Source organism: Aedes albopictus, chromosome 3 (genome assembly GCF_035046485.1).
Source record: "Aedes albopictus strain Foshan chromosome 3, AalbF5, whole genome shotgun sequence".
Lineage (NCBI taxonomy): Eukaryota > Metazoa > Arthropoda > Insecta > Diptera > Culicidae > Aedes > Aedes albopictus.
Window position 1 is genome coordinate 389,842,499 of NC_085138.1, and position 12,297 is coordinate 389,854,795.

At 38.6% G+C, this 12,297-nt stretch overlaps 1 protein-coding gene across 1 annotated transcript in view; it reads left to right on the top strand.

Moving 5' to 3' along the window:
* Positions 1–12,297, top strand: part of LOC109410581 (neuroligin-1) — a 331,884-nt gene that overhangs the window by 160,935 nt on the left and 158,652 nt on the right. The window contains exons 5-7 of the mRNA XM_062855958.1: positions 2,841–3,038; positions 3,099–3,484; positions 3,848–3,993. Of these exons, the coding sequence (XP_062711942.1) occupies positions 2,841–3,038; positions 3,099–3,484; positions 3,848–3,993 (730 nt within the window). The remainder of the gene's footprint in view (positions 1–2,840; positions 3,039–3,098; positions 3,485–3,847; positions 3,994–12,297) is intronic.

Here is a 12,297-nt window from a genome sequence, read left to right on the forward strand (position 1 = left end):
GGAATGCCAAGACATTTTTTTTTTCAAATTTCTTCAGAAATTCCGCTAGGATTGTTCTTTGCATTTCTATAGAAATTGATTCGTACATATTATTGAAATATCTTTGGAAGTTTGTTTTTGTAAACTCTAAGGTAATTTTTTTTAATGTTTTGTGCATTTCCTGTGAATATTTCTCAGGTACTTTCTACGGATTTTTTAAAGCAATTTCCTCGGAAATTTCTTCGGCAATAACGTTATTGTTTTTATCTGTATTAACGAGATTTTTAGCCCTGGGCTAGTTCAGCTGGAGACCGAATTGCTTGTGATGTTTTTCTTCGCGTTCAAGAGAAACAAAATGTTCCGGTTGTTGGTCGTTTGGAATTAAGCCATCCGTAGAGTTTTCCGCAATCAAAAGTGAACCATCTCTAAATTCCTTATAGTGCTAGAATTGTTTTCCTGGAGATTTGTGTAATTATAATGGCAGTTCGGGTGCTGCCTGCGTACTGAATATGACTGTGTTTTGTGTTTCGTTGAATATTGTGTAATCATTTGGTGGCCTGGAGATTTCAATTTGGAGGACTTTGGAAGTTGGTTGTGAAGAATTGACTTTTGTGTTATAATGTGATCATCAGGATTTGTGATGAAACCAATCTATTTTCGGTCGTTGCTGCACCGCTATGAGCGTACAACTTTATCTCGGCAGACTATGAAGAATTTGGTGAGATCTCTCTAATTAAAAACGTCATTTACATGGTATATTTATCATTCCAAATACGTGCCAGAAAGAAAAATGTAAATTTTTGATTCAGGAAGTGTTAATGCATTTCAGATACCCAATTGATATCTGGATGCAACAATGCGGGGCTTACTGTTTCAGAAAACGACCTCAGGATGTACGTGGAAGTCCTGTCATACTTGAAATGGGTAGTTGGATGTGCAGTAGAGCTATCACCTTCCATCTCCACGACTAAAACTGTTTGCGTCTATGAATAAAAGTTTAAGTCTGAAAATAGACGCAGACATTTTTCTTCCATAAAAGCACTGCCGGCCAGTGAGTGATGGATTGTACATACATACATACATTATGTACATTACATACATAGGCTAGTTCATCTCGGGACCCACGGTTTACTTCCTTTCCGTTTCTCATTTTGCGAGTTTGTCGGGAGTGGGATTCGATCCCAGGTCCTCGGCGTCATAGTCACGTGTTCAACCAGGTCCGCTCCACGATTGGCAATAAAATTCCTCAAGTTAGATAGAAGATAATTCCAATAGGGATTACTACAGTATGTACTTCAAAACAGAATTTATTCTCGACGATAGTGAGAGAATCTTCGAATGAGTATTCTGGACATTGATATCCCAGTCAACCAGTGGTCGTATAAGATGTTGAATAAGATGTTAAAGTGGAGGCGATATGTGTACATTTCACATGCGCCTAAATGGAGACATGAACGCATATGGCCTCCACTTCATCATCTTATGCAACATCTTATACGATTACTGGTTGTCTGGGATGGTGGTAGCAAACATTTAAAAACATATCCGTCCAGTGAAAAGAATTGTCAGACAAAAGAAGCATAAAACAAGTAACAAAAAAGGTGCGGCGATTACTCATTATCCCAACTGGTAACAGATAATGACATAATCTCGAAAGATTTTTTGCAGACAAAACGGAAGCTGAATTGTTGCGTACTTTTCAACTCGTGAATAATCAATTATTACCAACACAAAATCGAAACTTCTTGATGATAGATCTTCAGCAGCATTGTAGTGTTTACCGACTCGAAGTTACTACTCGAAAATCCCAATGCAAGGCTTAAACATCTCTAAACTCGTGTTGCACGATCTTAATCCTATTGTGTTCAAGTTGGGACAAACTATGTCGCACTGGGTGGATTGTCGCAACAAATGCACACAGTCAGATGAGCTTGGCTAATTTTCATATTTTGCCGAGATTCGCACAGCCGAGCGCTCGGCAATCGCAATTTATCTGAGATATCAGCAAAAAGTCAACTTTATTTATAGAAGCACCCTTGAACACCGCTATCATCAAACTGTAAACGTCAAGCGTTTAGCCGAAATTTCAGCAAATAAACTTTAACCGAGACTCGCACAGTCGATCTCGACATCCTGTTCTGTTTAAAGTATGCAGGTTGTGACATTGTCATTATTGTTGCACGATGATTAAATTTTGATTCAGTGCGTATTAGGGTATTGGTTCCCTTATTAAGCATGTGGCTCCTATTTTCATCCTACGAAAAACAAAGGATTGAAGCGCTGTTTCTTTTGTTTCTTATTTCTGTGTTTTTTGTTAGAAGTGAGCACCCATGAAAACTAAAGAACTGAATCATTCGGTGCCGTAATCGCTTGTTTTCGAATAGGGGGAGATTAATTTTCGAGCGTGAGATTAAGGACATTTACGGGATCACTCATCTGATCGCATTGCATATGTATTGGTGCACTAACGATCATCATTTCTTTTAAGTATGTGTGTGAGATGTCTTGTTTATTTTCAACCAAACAAAGCTGTCATTCTGCGGTGCTTAGAAATATCAATTCACCTATCAGGATATTCAGATCAGCCTTACAACATCATGAATGCGAAATAAGAATACATATTTAGTTCGTTGCATCAAAGGCACAACATTTCCTCTGGAACTTGACCGGTTTTCAACTTAGGGCATACATACCCTTCATAAAACGAATCTGACAGTGATTTTCTTTGCGTTCACTTTTCCAAAAACGAAAAACTGATTTTCAATTTTCTTCGATTACGTCACTATTTACATCGATAGGTGTGTGCAGGGTGTGCACACTCTTGAACATTATTAAATAAGCTTATTTCCCTTTTTTTCCAGGTTTTCTCAAAACTCGTGCCTCTGCCTCACCGGGTGGTTCTGGTGGCAACCTAGGTTTAATGGACATCACCCTCGCGCTGCAATGGGTGCGAGACAACATCGGTGCATTCGGCGGTGATCCCAAGCGCATCACCGTAGTCGGTCACGATACGGGTGCAGCTCTGGCCAACATGGTCCTGATCTCGAAAGCGGGAAAAGGTTTGTTTTTCGCCTCCTATCGTTTGAGACTTTTTAGTTCTGATGGATTCGTTCTCACAGGCCTCATCAATCGGGCGATCCTACTCAGTGGATCCGCCCTGAGTCCATGGGCTCTAGTTCCGAACCCGGATGCCATCCGGATGGAAGTATCCCAGCAGATGGCCTGTCACCTGTTGGTGGATCCACCGCCAGGAAAACCTGCCCGGAAACCTTCGACCGACGACATCACCGAGTGTCTGCGGGACAAACCACTCGAGGCCCTGATGGGTGTAAGACTGACCGCCGTACGGTTCATGCCGTCCTGGGGACCATTTCTACCGCTGGAGGACTCGCTGGACCCGGAGTTTGCCATGGAACACTCCGGCGAGGGCTTCATCACCAGCGAACTGATGCTCGGCATGACCACAACCGAGAGCTACAACGATTTCAGCGCTTCTGATATACAGGTAAAAAAGCACTGATGCGCACTACTAAGAAATCTCCCCGTAAACTTCAAATAGCCAGAGGCTATTGTGTACAAATCAACTAGTCAGTGTAGGAAGAATAATTGATCTGAAGAATCAACTTATTCTTCCCACTGACCCACTCAATTCCCCCGGAGCAAACACCATTAACTTGAAACCCAAAAGCGACCCACAATTTGTTCATTGTTCTTTTTTCTTCCACGCTCACGTTTGGAAACCTCCGTTCTTCGCCTTGGGAAACTGGAAAATTTTTCCTCCATCAATACCTTTGTACGACCACACGTGCGTCTGTGTATGTGCACCAACCGAAATACGAAACATCGTTCTTCCATCACATCCAACCAGTATGGCCTCGAGGAAGAGCAACGGAATCGACTCCTGCGGACCTACATCCGGAATGCGTTCACCTTCCATCTGAACGAAATCTTCTCAGCCGTGCGGAACGAGTACACCGACTGGGACAAACCGATCCAGCACCCAATCAACATCAGGTAGGTGGAAAAAGTTGAATGGACTAGCTTATTTTTCACTTTTCTGAGCAGAAAAAAAACGAATGTCGAGGATTGATGATGGACTGTACAGTGTAGTAAATATGTTGATCGATAAGACAAAGGAAATGATTAGAAAAAAATCATCTTTGGTGCAGAAATGGCAATAAAAATAGGTCCTTTTTCATATATATTGACGAATTGTTTAAAATAACGAAATTGGTTGAATTGGGTTTTTCCTATCGTGTTAACAAAAACAACTTATAAGTCATAAATATCATTAATTAAGAATACTGCAAGAACTTCATAAAATATCTTTGATAAAAAAAACAAATGTGGTTGGACTGTAAAGCTCGGTGCTGAAATGCAACGTCGCGACTGTGTTTGCGTTAATCTGATACTTTTCCAATTGGTTATCTGTCAAACATCTTCCCAACGTAACGCAAACGTATCCATAGTGCGTGGACTTTAATACTGATAAACCTAGCGAAGTTCACATTTTTATCGGCACAAACAGTCGCATTGTCACATGTCGAGTTTTTAAGATGAGATGTCCCATATTGAATTTATGTACCAGAATTTCAGGAGAATGTCCAGAGTTAAGGAATCTAAAATCTTTAAAATCTACATGGGTATATTTAGAACGGTGTTGACGAACAGGAGTCGAAAGTATATGTCCACGTCATTTTGAAAATTATGTTATCGTTTATGTACTCGTTCCAACTTTTAAACACTTTTCACTCCTCAAAGCTCAACGCTCTTTATTGTCGCTTCTCACTTTTCTCTACTTACTAACTAGGTTCCTACTTCTGACACTTCACTGCTCACTTTTCTCTTCTCACTTCAATCCTCAATCCTCACTTCTGACCGATTCACACTCCTCGCTCTTCACTTCTCACTGTTTCATACACTTCAATCCTCACTCTTCACTATTCACTGCTCATTGCTCACTCCTCACCCCTCACAGCTCACTCCTTACTATTCATTTCAAACTCCTCATTTATTAATTCATACTGACCCACATACTTCAATGGTTACTTCTCAAAGCTCATTCACTCTGCAAGTTCAATCCACTACACTTGTTCACTTCTCACTCTTCACTTCTAATTGTTTATGAGAGTTTGCAAGGGACAGCTTTTAATGAGTATGAACGGAGCAAGATAACGCTCTTGAGAAAAAATAAAAATGAACTGCACAGCAAATATTGGAAAATCGAACATGGTATTGCTTACGATAAAAAAACAGGAAAACATTGACTTGATTTTTATTTTATTTTATTTTTGAGACTTTCAGCCCTCAGCGAGTTCGTCTCTTGATGTTGTTTTCATACAGTTTTCGAGTTAGGTTCTCCTTCTTCTTTTTCTTCTGTATGGCTTTACAGGGGATACTCAAAATAACTGGGACAGGTAAAATTTTCACTTTTCAAAAAATGTTCAACTCGCTGTAACTTTTCGAAAAGGGCATCAAATATTCTCAAATTTTTACTATAAGTTCATCAACTAGTTGTGTATCCGTGGTCAAATTTGGAAAAGATCGGGCTATTCTACACGAAGTTATAAAGGTTCTAGAAATAAGTATAAGTATACGATAGCCAACTTTGATCTGTTATATCTCCGGATTCAATAAACCAAATGCAATGAAATTTTGATCATTTATGACTTAAATAATGAACTATTAATAACATTTGACTAAACTTAAAATTCTTGCCAACGATAAGGTAATTTTTCTAATATAACACCAATTTATCCAAAACTTCGTCATCGTTTCAAAATTCGAGATAGTAATTGTAGTCCATTTAAATTCCCTTTAATTAACTTGAATATATTTATGTTTCAAAGGAAAGCAACCAAATAGCCGGCATTAAATTGAAAAAGTAATGGAATGTATGTGGAAAATTTACTAAAAAAAACAAACAATATATAACTTTTTCTTAATAATAATTTCAAGTTAAGTCAACTGTTTTTCAAAGTTCATTATGTTAGCCATAAATGAACAAAATTTCATTACATTCGGTTCATTGAATCCGGAGATATAACAGCTCAAAGTTGGCTATCGGATAATTATACCTTTTTCTAGAATCTTTATGACTTCGTGTAGAATGGCCCGATCATTTCCAAATTTGAACCACTGATACACAACTAGTTGATGAACTTACAGTAAAAAATTGAGAATATTTGATGCCCTTTTCGAAAAGTAACAGCGAGTTGAATATTTTTCGAAAAGTGAAAATTTTACCTTTCCCAGTTATTTTGAGTGTCCCCTGTACGTTTCCACAGGGACTTGGCCTGATGCGCTTCAACATAGTGTTCTTTGAGCATTTACACAGTTATTAATTGAAGGGCTTTCTTTGCCTGCCATTGCATGAATTTGTATATTGTGATACAAGTACAATGATACACTATGCCCAGTAACTCAAGAAAATTTTCCCAACCGGAACAGGGATAGAACTCGCCGTCTCCGGATTCGTGATCCATAGCCTCAACCACTAGGCTAATTGGAAACCCCGAACAACTATTAGTTAAACCAGGCCATTTGGCGGTAGTGAGCTGAAATCGTCAAAAAGTACCATGGAAAACTTTACTGAATTACGGCAGAACTTTCATAGTGCTAAAAACTTTTGTTTTTTTTTTTAACTCTGAAAGTTTTTGAAAAGTTCAGAAAAATTCTAAAAAAATCTGAAAATCTAAAAATTTCTCAAATGTGAAATTTTTTGGAATTTTCTGGAAATTTCTGGATATTTCTGGAAATTTCTGAGATTTTCTGGAAATTTTTGATTTTTTGTCAAAATCTCTGAAAAAGTTTGAAAATTTCCGAATTTTACTTGAAATACCTATCTACATATAAAAATTCAGTGGCATACGTAGGATCGAGCAAAACTCCCAAATGGAATGTCCAATTTGGGTCGTCTTTGTTTTGTTCTATTAGTTTTCACCCCAGGACGGTTTATAAAGCAAAGAGTATTGAGAAATTTAGATTCTTTGAAAATCGTTATTTTCATAGATTTTGAGCAGGAGCTTTGACTTGGACGCTGGGTTTGGAATGTAAAAAAACGCATTAGGGGCTGTCCATAAACCACGTGTGGTCATTTTTTTGGGACTTTTAACCCCCCCCCCCCCCCTGCGTGGTCATTAGTCCATACAAAAATTTTTATTTGTCCATACAAAATGGTCATTGCCCGAACCCCCCCCCCCCCCCCCCCCCCTCATGACCACGTGGTTTATGGACAGCCCCTTAGGCAATACAACATTTGCCAGGAACAGCAAGTTTCAAAAAAAATCTTAAAATGTATGAAAATTTCAGAACATTTGAAAAAAATGTCTTCTGGCAGTAATTGGCATTCTATCAGCATATTTTGAGAATTTTCTCCAAAATATATTTTCAAAAGAGTTATGACGAATATCTTCAAAATATTCATTCGGAACATCTGGAAGGTTCTATGATCTTTGAGCTTCTGCTCACATATTCCTGTTACAAATTTTTGTCAGAACTCATAGGCCGCAGACTAATTGCTGCAATAAAATCATCTTTAAATCCATGATTTCACCGTTACAATCTTCTGACGAACACTCGAGTTATTATTGAAACAATGCCTAAATAGCATTTCTACCTAAATAAATGTACAACGATTATAACCTAAATGGGGTAAATTGATTGGAATTCAAGGCTGCAAAGGTGCAGAAGGAGGATGCGTAGCAGGGAGATTTTAAGATGAAGTCAAGCAGGAATTAAGAAGCCCTCAAGGGGAATTCACAAAGCTCTCGGGAGGAGATTTTATAGGCATTTCAAGGTATTTCAGAGGCGTCTCAAAACCTTCTGAAAGGTTCCAAGAAGCTTTTGGGAGGTCCCCTTTAAGTTGCGATTTAAAGCAGCTCCAAGGCGTTGAAACGCGTTTCATTGAGATATTATGGGGTTTTCGGGGTATTTCGAGGGAATTGTTGATAAACGTTCAAAGCTTCATTTTATTCGGTTCACTGGTTTCCGAGATATGACAGTTCAAAAATTAGTTGTCTTTGCGAGAATGGTTCTAGCTTCGCGAAAGATTAACCAGTCGAGCTCAAATTTGTACCAATGATGCACATATTGTATAATAGGTTGACAAACAGTCAAAATTTGAGAATGTTTAATGCACTATATAAGAAGTGACAGCATGTTGAACTTTTTTTGTGAGAGAAAAAAAAATGCGTATCCTAAACATTTTGGTTACCCCTTGTATCTAAAATAATATGAACATTTTAGAATTTTGTTTTTAAAATTCTTAAAACTTCTGGATGTTTTTGAACATTTTCAAAAATTCTTAAATTCTTTGAAAGCAGTTGGCAATCCGCAGATTTTGAAAATGTCACCATACATGAAAAAAGAATGAAACTTAAATTTATTGGAACTACCATTTATGTAGAGGGTGCACAAATTAGCACAACATTTATTAAATAAACGGAATCAGTTGATTAGATTCCTAAGTTGCAAGGAGTTAAAGAAGGATAAGTGACTGACAGATTATTAGGTGAGGTCAAGTGTGATTATGAAACGGTTTAAAGGGGTTTAGGGAGCTTTCGAAGAAGATTTAAGTCAGAGTTCTAACGTGTTCAAGGCGAAGTTTTTTTTTATAATTTTTATTTCAAAGTAATTGGAGCGGATTTAAAGCGGTTTCATGGTGTTTAAAAGCATTTCAATGAGAGGATTTTCGGAAGCTACAAAAGGACTTAAAGAGTTTTGGAGAGGTTTCAGCAGCGTTCAAGGACATTTTCAAGGCGTATACTTACTAGAGTGGGTCATCGTTTATATGGAAAAATGACAAATTCAATGGTATCCCATCAGATCAAAGCTTTTTTGGTCCCATTTCAGGACCCAAATAAGTGTGCAAAACTTGGGCAAGATGGGTTATGTCTACGTTTTGCGCATCGCGTTTGAAGTTTGAATAGTTTTTTTTTAGTTTTTATTAATGACACATTCCACGCGTTACGTTTTGCGCGAGAATCAAACTTTCGCTTCCAAAAATTGTTATGTTGTTAAATACATGCTAACCAGCATATCAAACAATCAGATTTGAATAGAAGATTCATTTTATGCTCACTAATTGGAAATTGGACCTTTGTACTTCGAAAGAAATCAAGAAATACAGCGTAACGGGACACCATCGCAAAAAATGACGAATTCTGACCGAACGGCAAGAAATTTGCTACTTTCTAGAAGCAGTTTTCAAAGATTCAGATACTATTCGTCGAATATTAGTAATTATCTTCATTTTGGTGCAAAAAGAATCAAAATCGGCAGCAAGAGCGCGGAAATATCGTTCAATGAAGTTCAAAAACCGAGGTGTAGAAGTGCGTGGAATGTGTCTAATGTGTATTTTAACTTAAATGCTAATTCTACACTCAGTTTGAATGGGGTTTTACATGGGAAAACACACTTTTTTGCATTTCTCTCATAACAAGCTCAATTTTTTCTAAAACCATGTAACCGATAATGTGTAAACATAGCCTAGGGTGTCCTGAAAAACTTTGTCGAAGACCGCGAAGTGATCTGATGCTTATGAAAAAAGTTATAGCGTTGGCATTGCTTGGCGAAACAGAATGATTTTGTTGCTATTGTTATTCCTTTACATGTTAAACCATAACCACATGCATGCGGTTCGTTGGTCATAACTATTTTTCACAAGCATCGGATCGCTTTGCGGTCTTCAACAAAGTTTTTCAGAACATCCTAGGCTATCATTTTACAGTATCGGTTAACACCTATGTGCCTGTGCCTCATTTTGCACCCTATTTCAAAACTTTAAAAATCTGATTCTCAGCCGTTTCTCAACGAAAATTTGTGAAATTTTGACAGTTGATCACAAAATCCTTCTAGTTTATGGAACCGGTATCATGGTTCCGATTCTTTCCGTTGTTCCGGATTTATGGCCGTGGGTACTGGGGTAACCTCCTTATCAAATAGAGGTGCAACCTTTAATTCGCCTTCGAAAACTAGCTTGCGGCATTCCAAACTTCATGATTTTGCAAAACAAGAGTATTGGAGCATATTTTTAGAGATGCTGAATACATTGACCACTTCTCCGGATGTTCCGGAAACCTGGTGCCCTCATGGAAGTGGCCACTTTCTGACCGGTTCTGAAACCTAGCTTGCGACATATCAAACTTCATGATTTTGCAAATCAAGACTATTGGTACATGTTTTGAGAGATTTTGGATACACTGGCCACGTCTCCGGATGTTCCGGAAACCTGGTGCTCCCAGGGAAGTGGCCACTTTCTGACCGGTTTTGAAACCTAGCTTGCGACAAATTAAACTTCATGATTTTGCAAAACAAGACAATTGGTACATGTTTTGAGAGATTTCGGATACACTGGTAACATGTTCCGGAAACCTGGTGCCCCCTGGGAAGTGACCACTTTCTGACCGGTTCTGAAACCTAGCTTGCGACATACCAAACTTCATGATTTTGCAAAACAAGACTATTGGTACATCTTTTGAGAGATTTCGGATACACTGGCCACATCTCCGGATGTTCCGGAAACCTGGTGCCCCCAGGGAAGTGGCCACTTTCTGACCAGTTCTGAAACCTCGCTTGCGACATATCAAACTTCATGATTTTGCAAAACAAGACTATTGGTATATGTTTTGAGAGATTTCGGATACACTGGCCACGTCTCCGGATGTTCCGGAAACCTGGTGCCCCCAGGGAAGTGGCCACTTTCTGACCGGTTCTGAACCCTAGCTTGCGACATATCAAACTTCATACTTTTGTGAAACAAGACTATTGGTACATGTTTTGAGAGATTTCGGATACACTGGTAACATCCCCGGATGTTCCGGAAACCTGGTGCCCCCTGGGAAGTGACCACTTTCTGACCGATTCTGAAACCTAGCTTGCGACATACCAAACTTCATGATTTTGCAAAACAAGACTATTGGTACATCTTTTGAGAGATTTCGGATACACTGGCCACATCTCCGGATGTTCCGGAAACCTGGGGCCCCCAGGGAAGTGGCCACTTTCTGACCGGTTCTGAAACCTCGCTTGCGACATATAAAACTTCATGATTTTGCAAAACAAGACAATTAGTATATGTTTTGAGATATTTCGGATACACTGGCCACATCTCTGGATGTTCCGGAAACCTGCCCAAGTAACACACATGTTATATAAAAGTTACGACAGCGCAAGTTTTGGTTGTATAGAAGTTTATTTTATGTTATTTCAACACAATGTTAGAATTACGTTAAATAAACTTCTATACAACCAAAACTTGCGCTGTCGTAACTCTATTATAACATGTGTGTTGCTTGGGTGGTGCCCCCAGGGAAGTGGCCACTTTCTGATTGGTTCTGAAACCTAGCTTGCGACAAAACTTCATGATTTTCCGAAACAAGGGAGACCATGTTTCTAGAGATTTCTGATGCACCGGCCACTTCTCCGGTTGTTCCGGAAAGCTGCTGCCCCAGGGAGTTTTTAGATAGTTTTCTCTTTTATTAGAATGCCTTTCGCATACTGGACGATTACAATAGAGGCAACTGATCATTGTTTTCACGTCACGGTGTCGTGAACAGTACCAACATCTTCTGTTTTTTTTCGATATGTATTTCAGTTCCCGAATATCTGGCTGTTCGTTCATACAATCCGGACATGCGTACAATTTAACATTTCGATAATATGATGAACAAACAGCCGACTTACATAATGGACACCTTTAGACCTTAAGATTGCTATTATAATCACACCTTTTGTTTTTCATTATACAGTGGCGTTTCGGTTTTATCACTAGTCGTTTTAATCACTACTCGCCCGAATTCACGCTTTTCTATTCGATTTTATCACGATTTCCGTTTCGTTTTTATCACACTTGTTCTAAAACATTCCGAAATCAAAATAAAATCAATACTGCATTGCCCAGTCCACCAAAACTGTTAAAAAATGTGAACTACGACTCATCTATATTACATCTGAACGATTTTGAATGAAAAAATTACATTTTTTTCTCGTTTCACCAAATTCACGGTTTCGTTTATATCACGGTAAAATTTTTTTTTGATCGTGATAAAACCGAAAAACCACTGTATAGGATGCTGTCCTGTTGTCTTGTCCTAATGTGATTTACGGCAAACTTCTTCGAAAGCCCAGCTTGAAAGCGCTAAAAGGAATATGATGTAGGAATTGTGAGCGCAGATATCGACGCCAACATTTCAAAAGGGCGTAACTGCTTTTGGAATCATCACCTTCTTTTAAAGCTGTGGATCATGTGTTATGATTTCCATCTTTTTCACAACAAGTACCAGATGGGAAAAACTCTCCTCTTTCCGACAACCACGG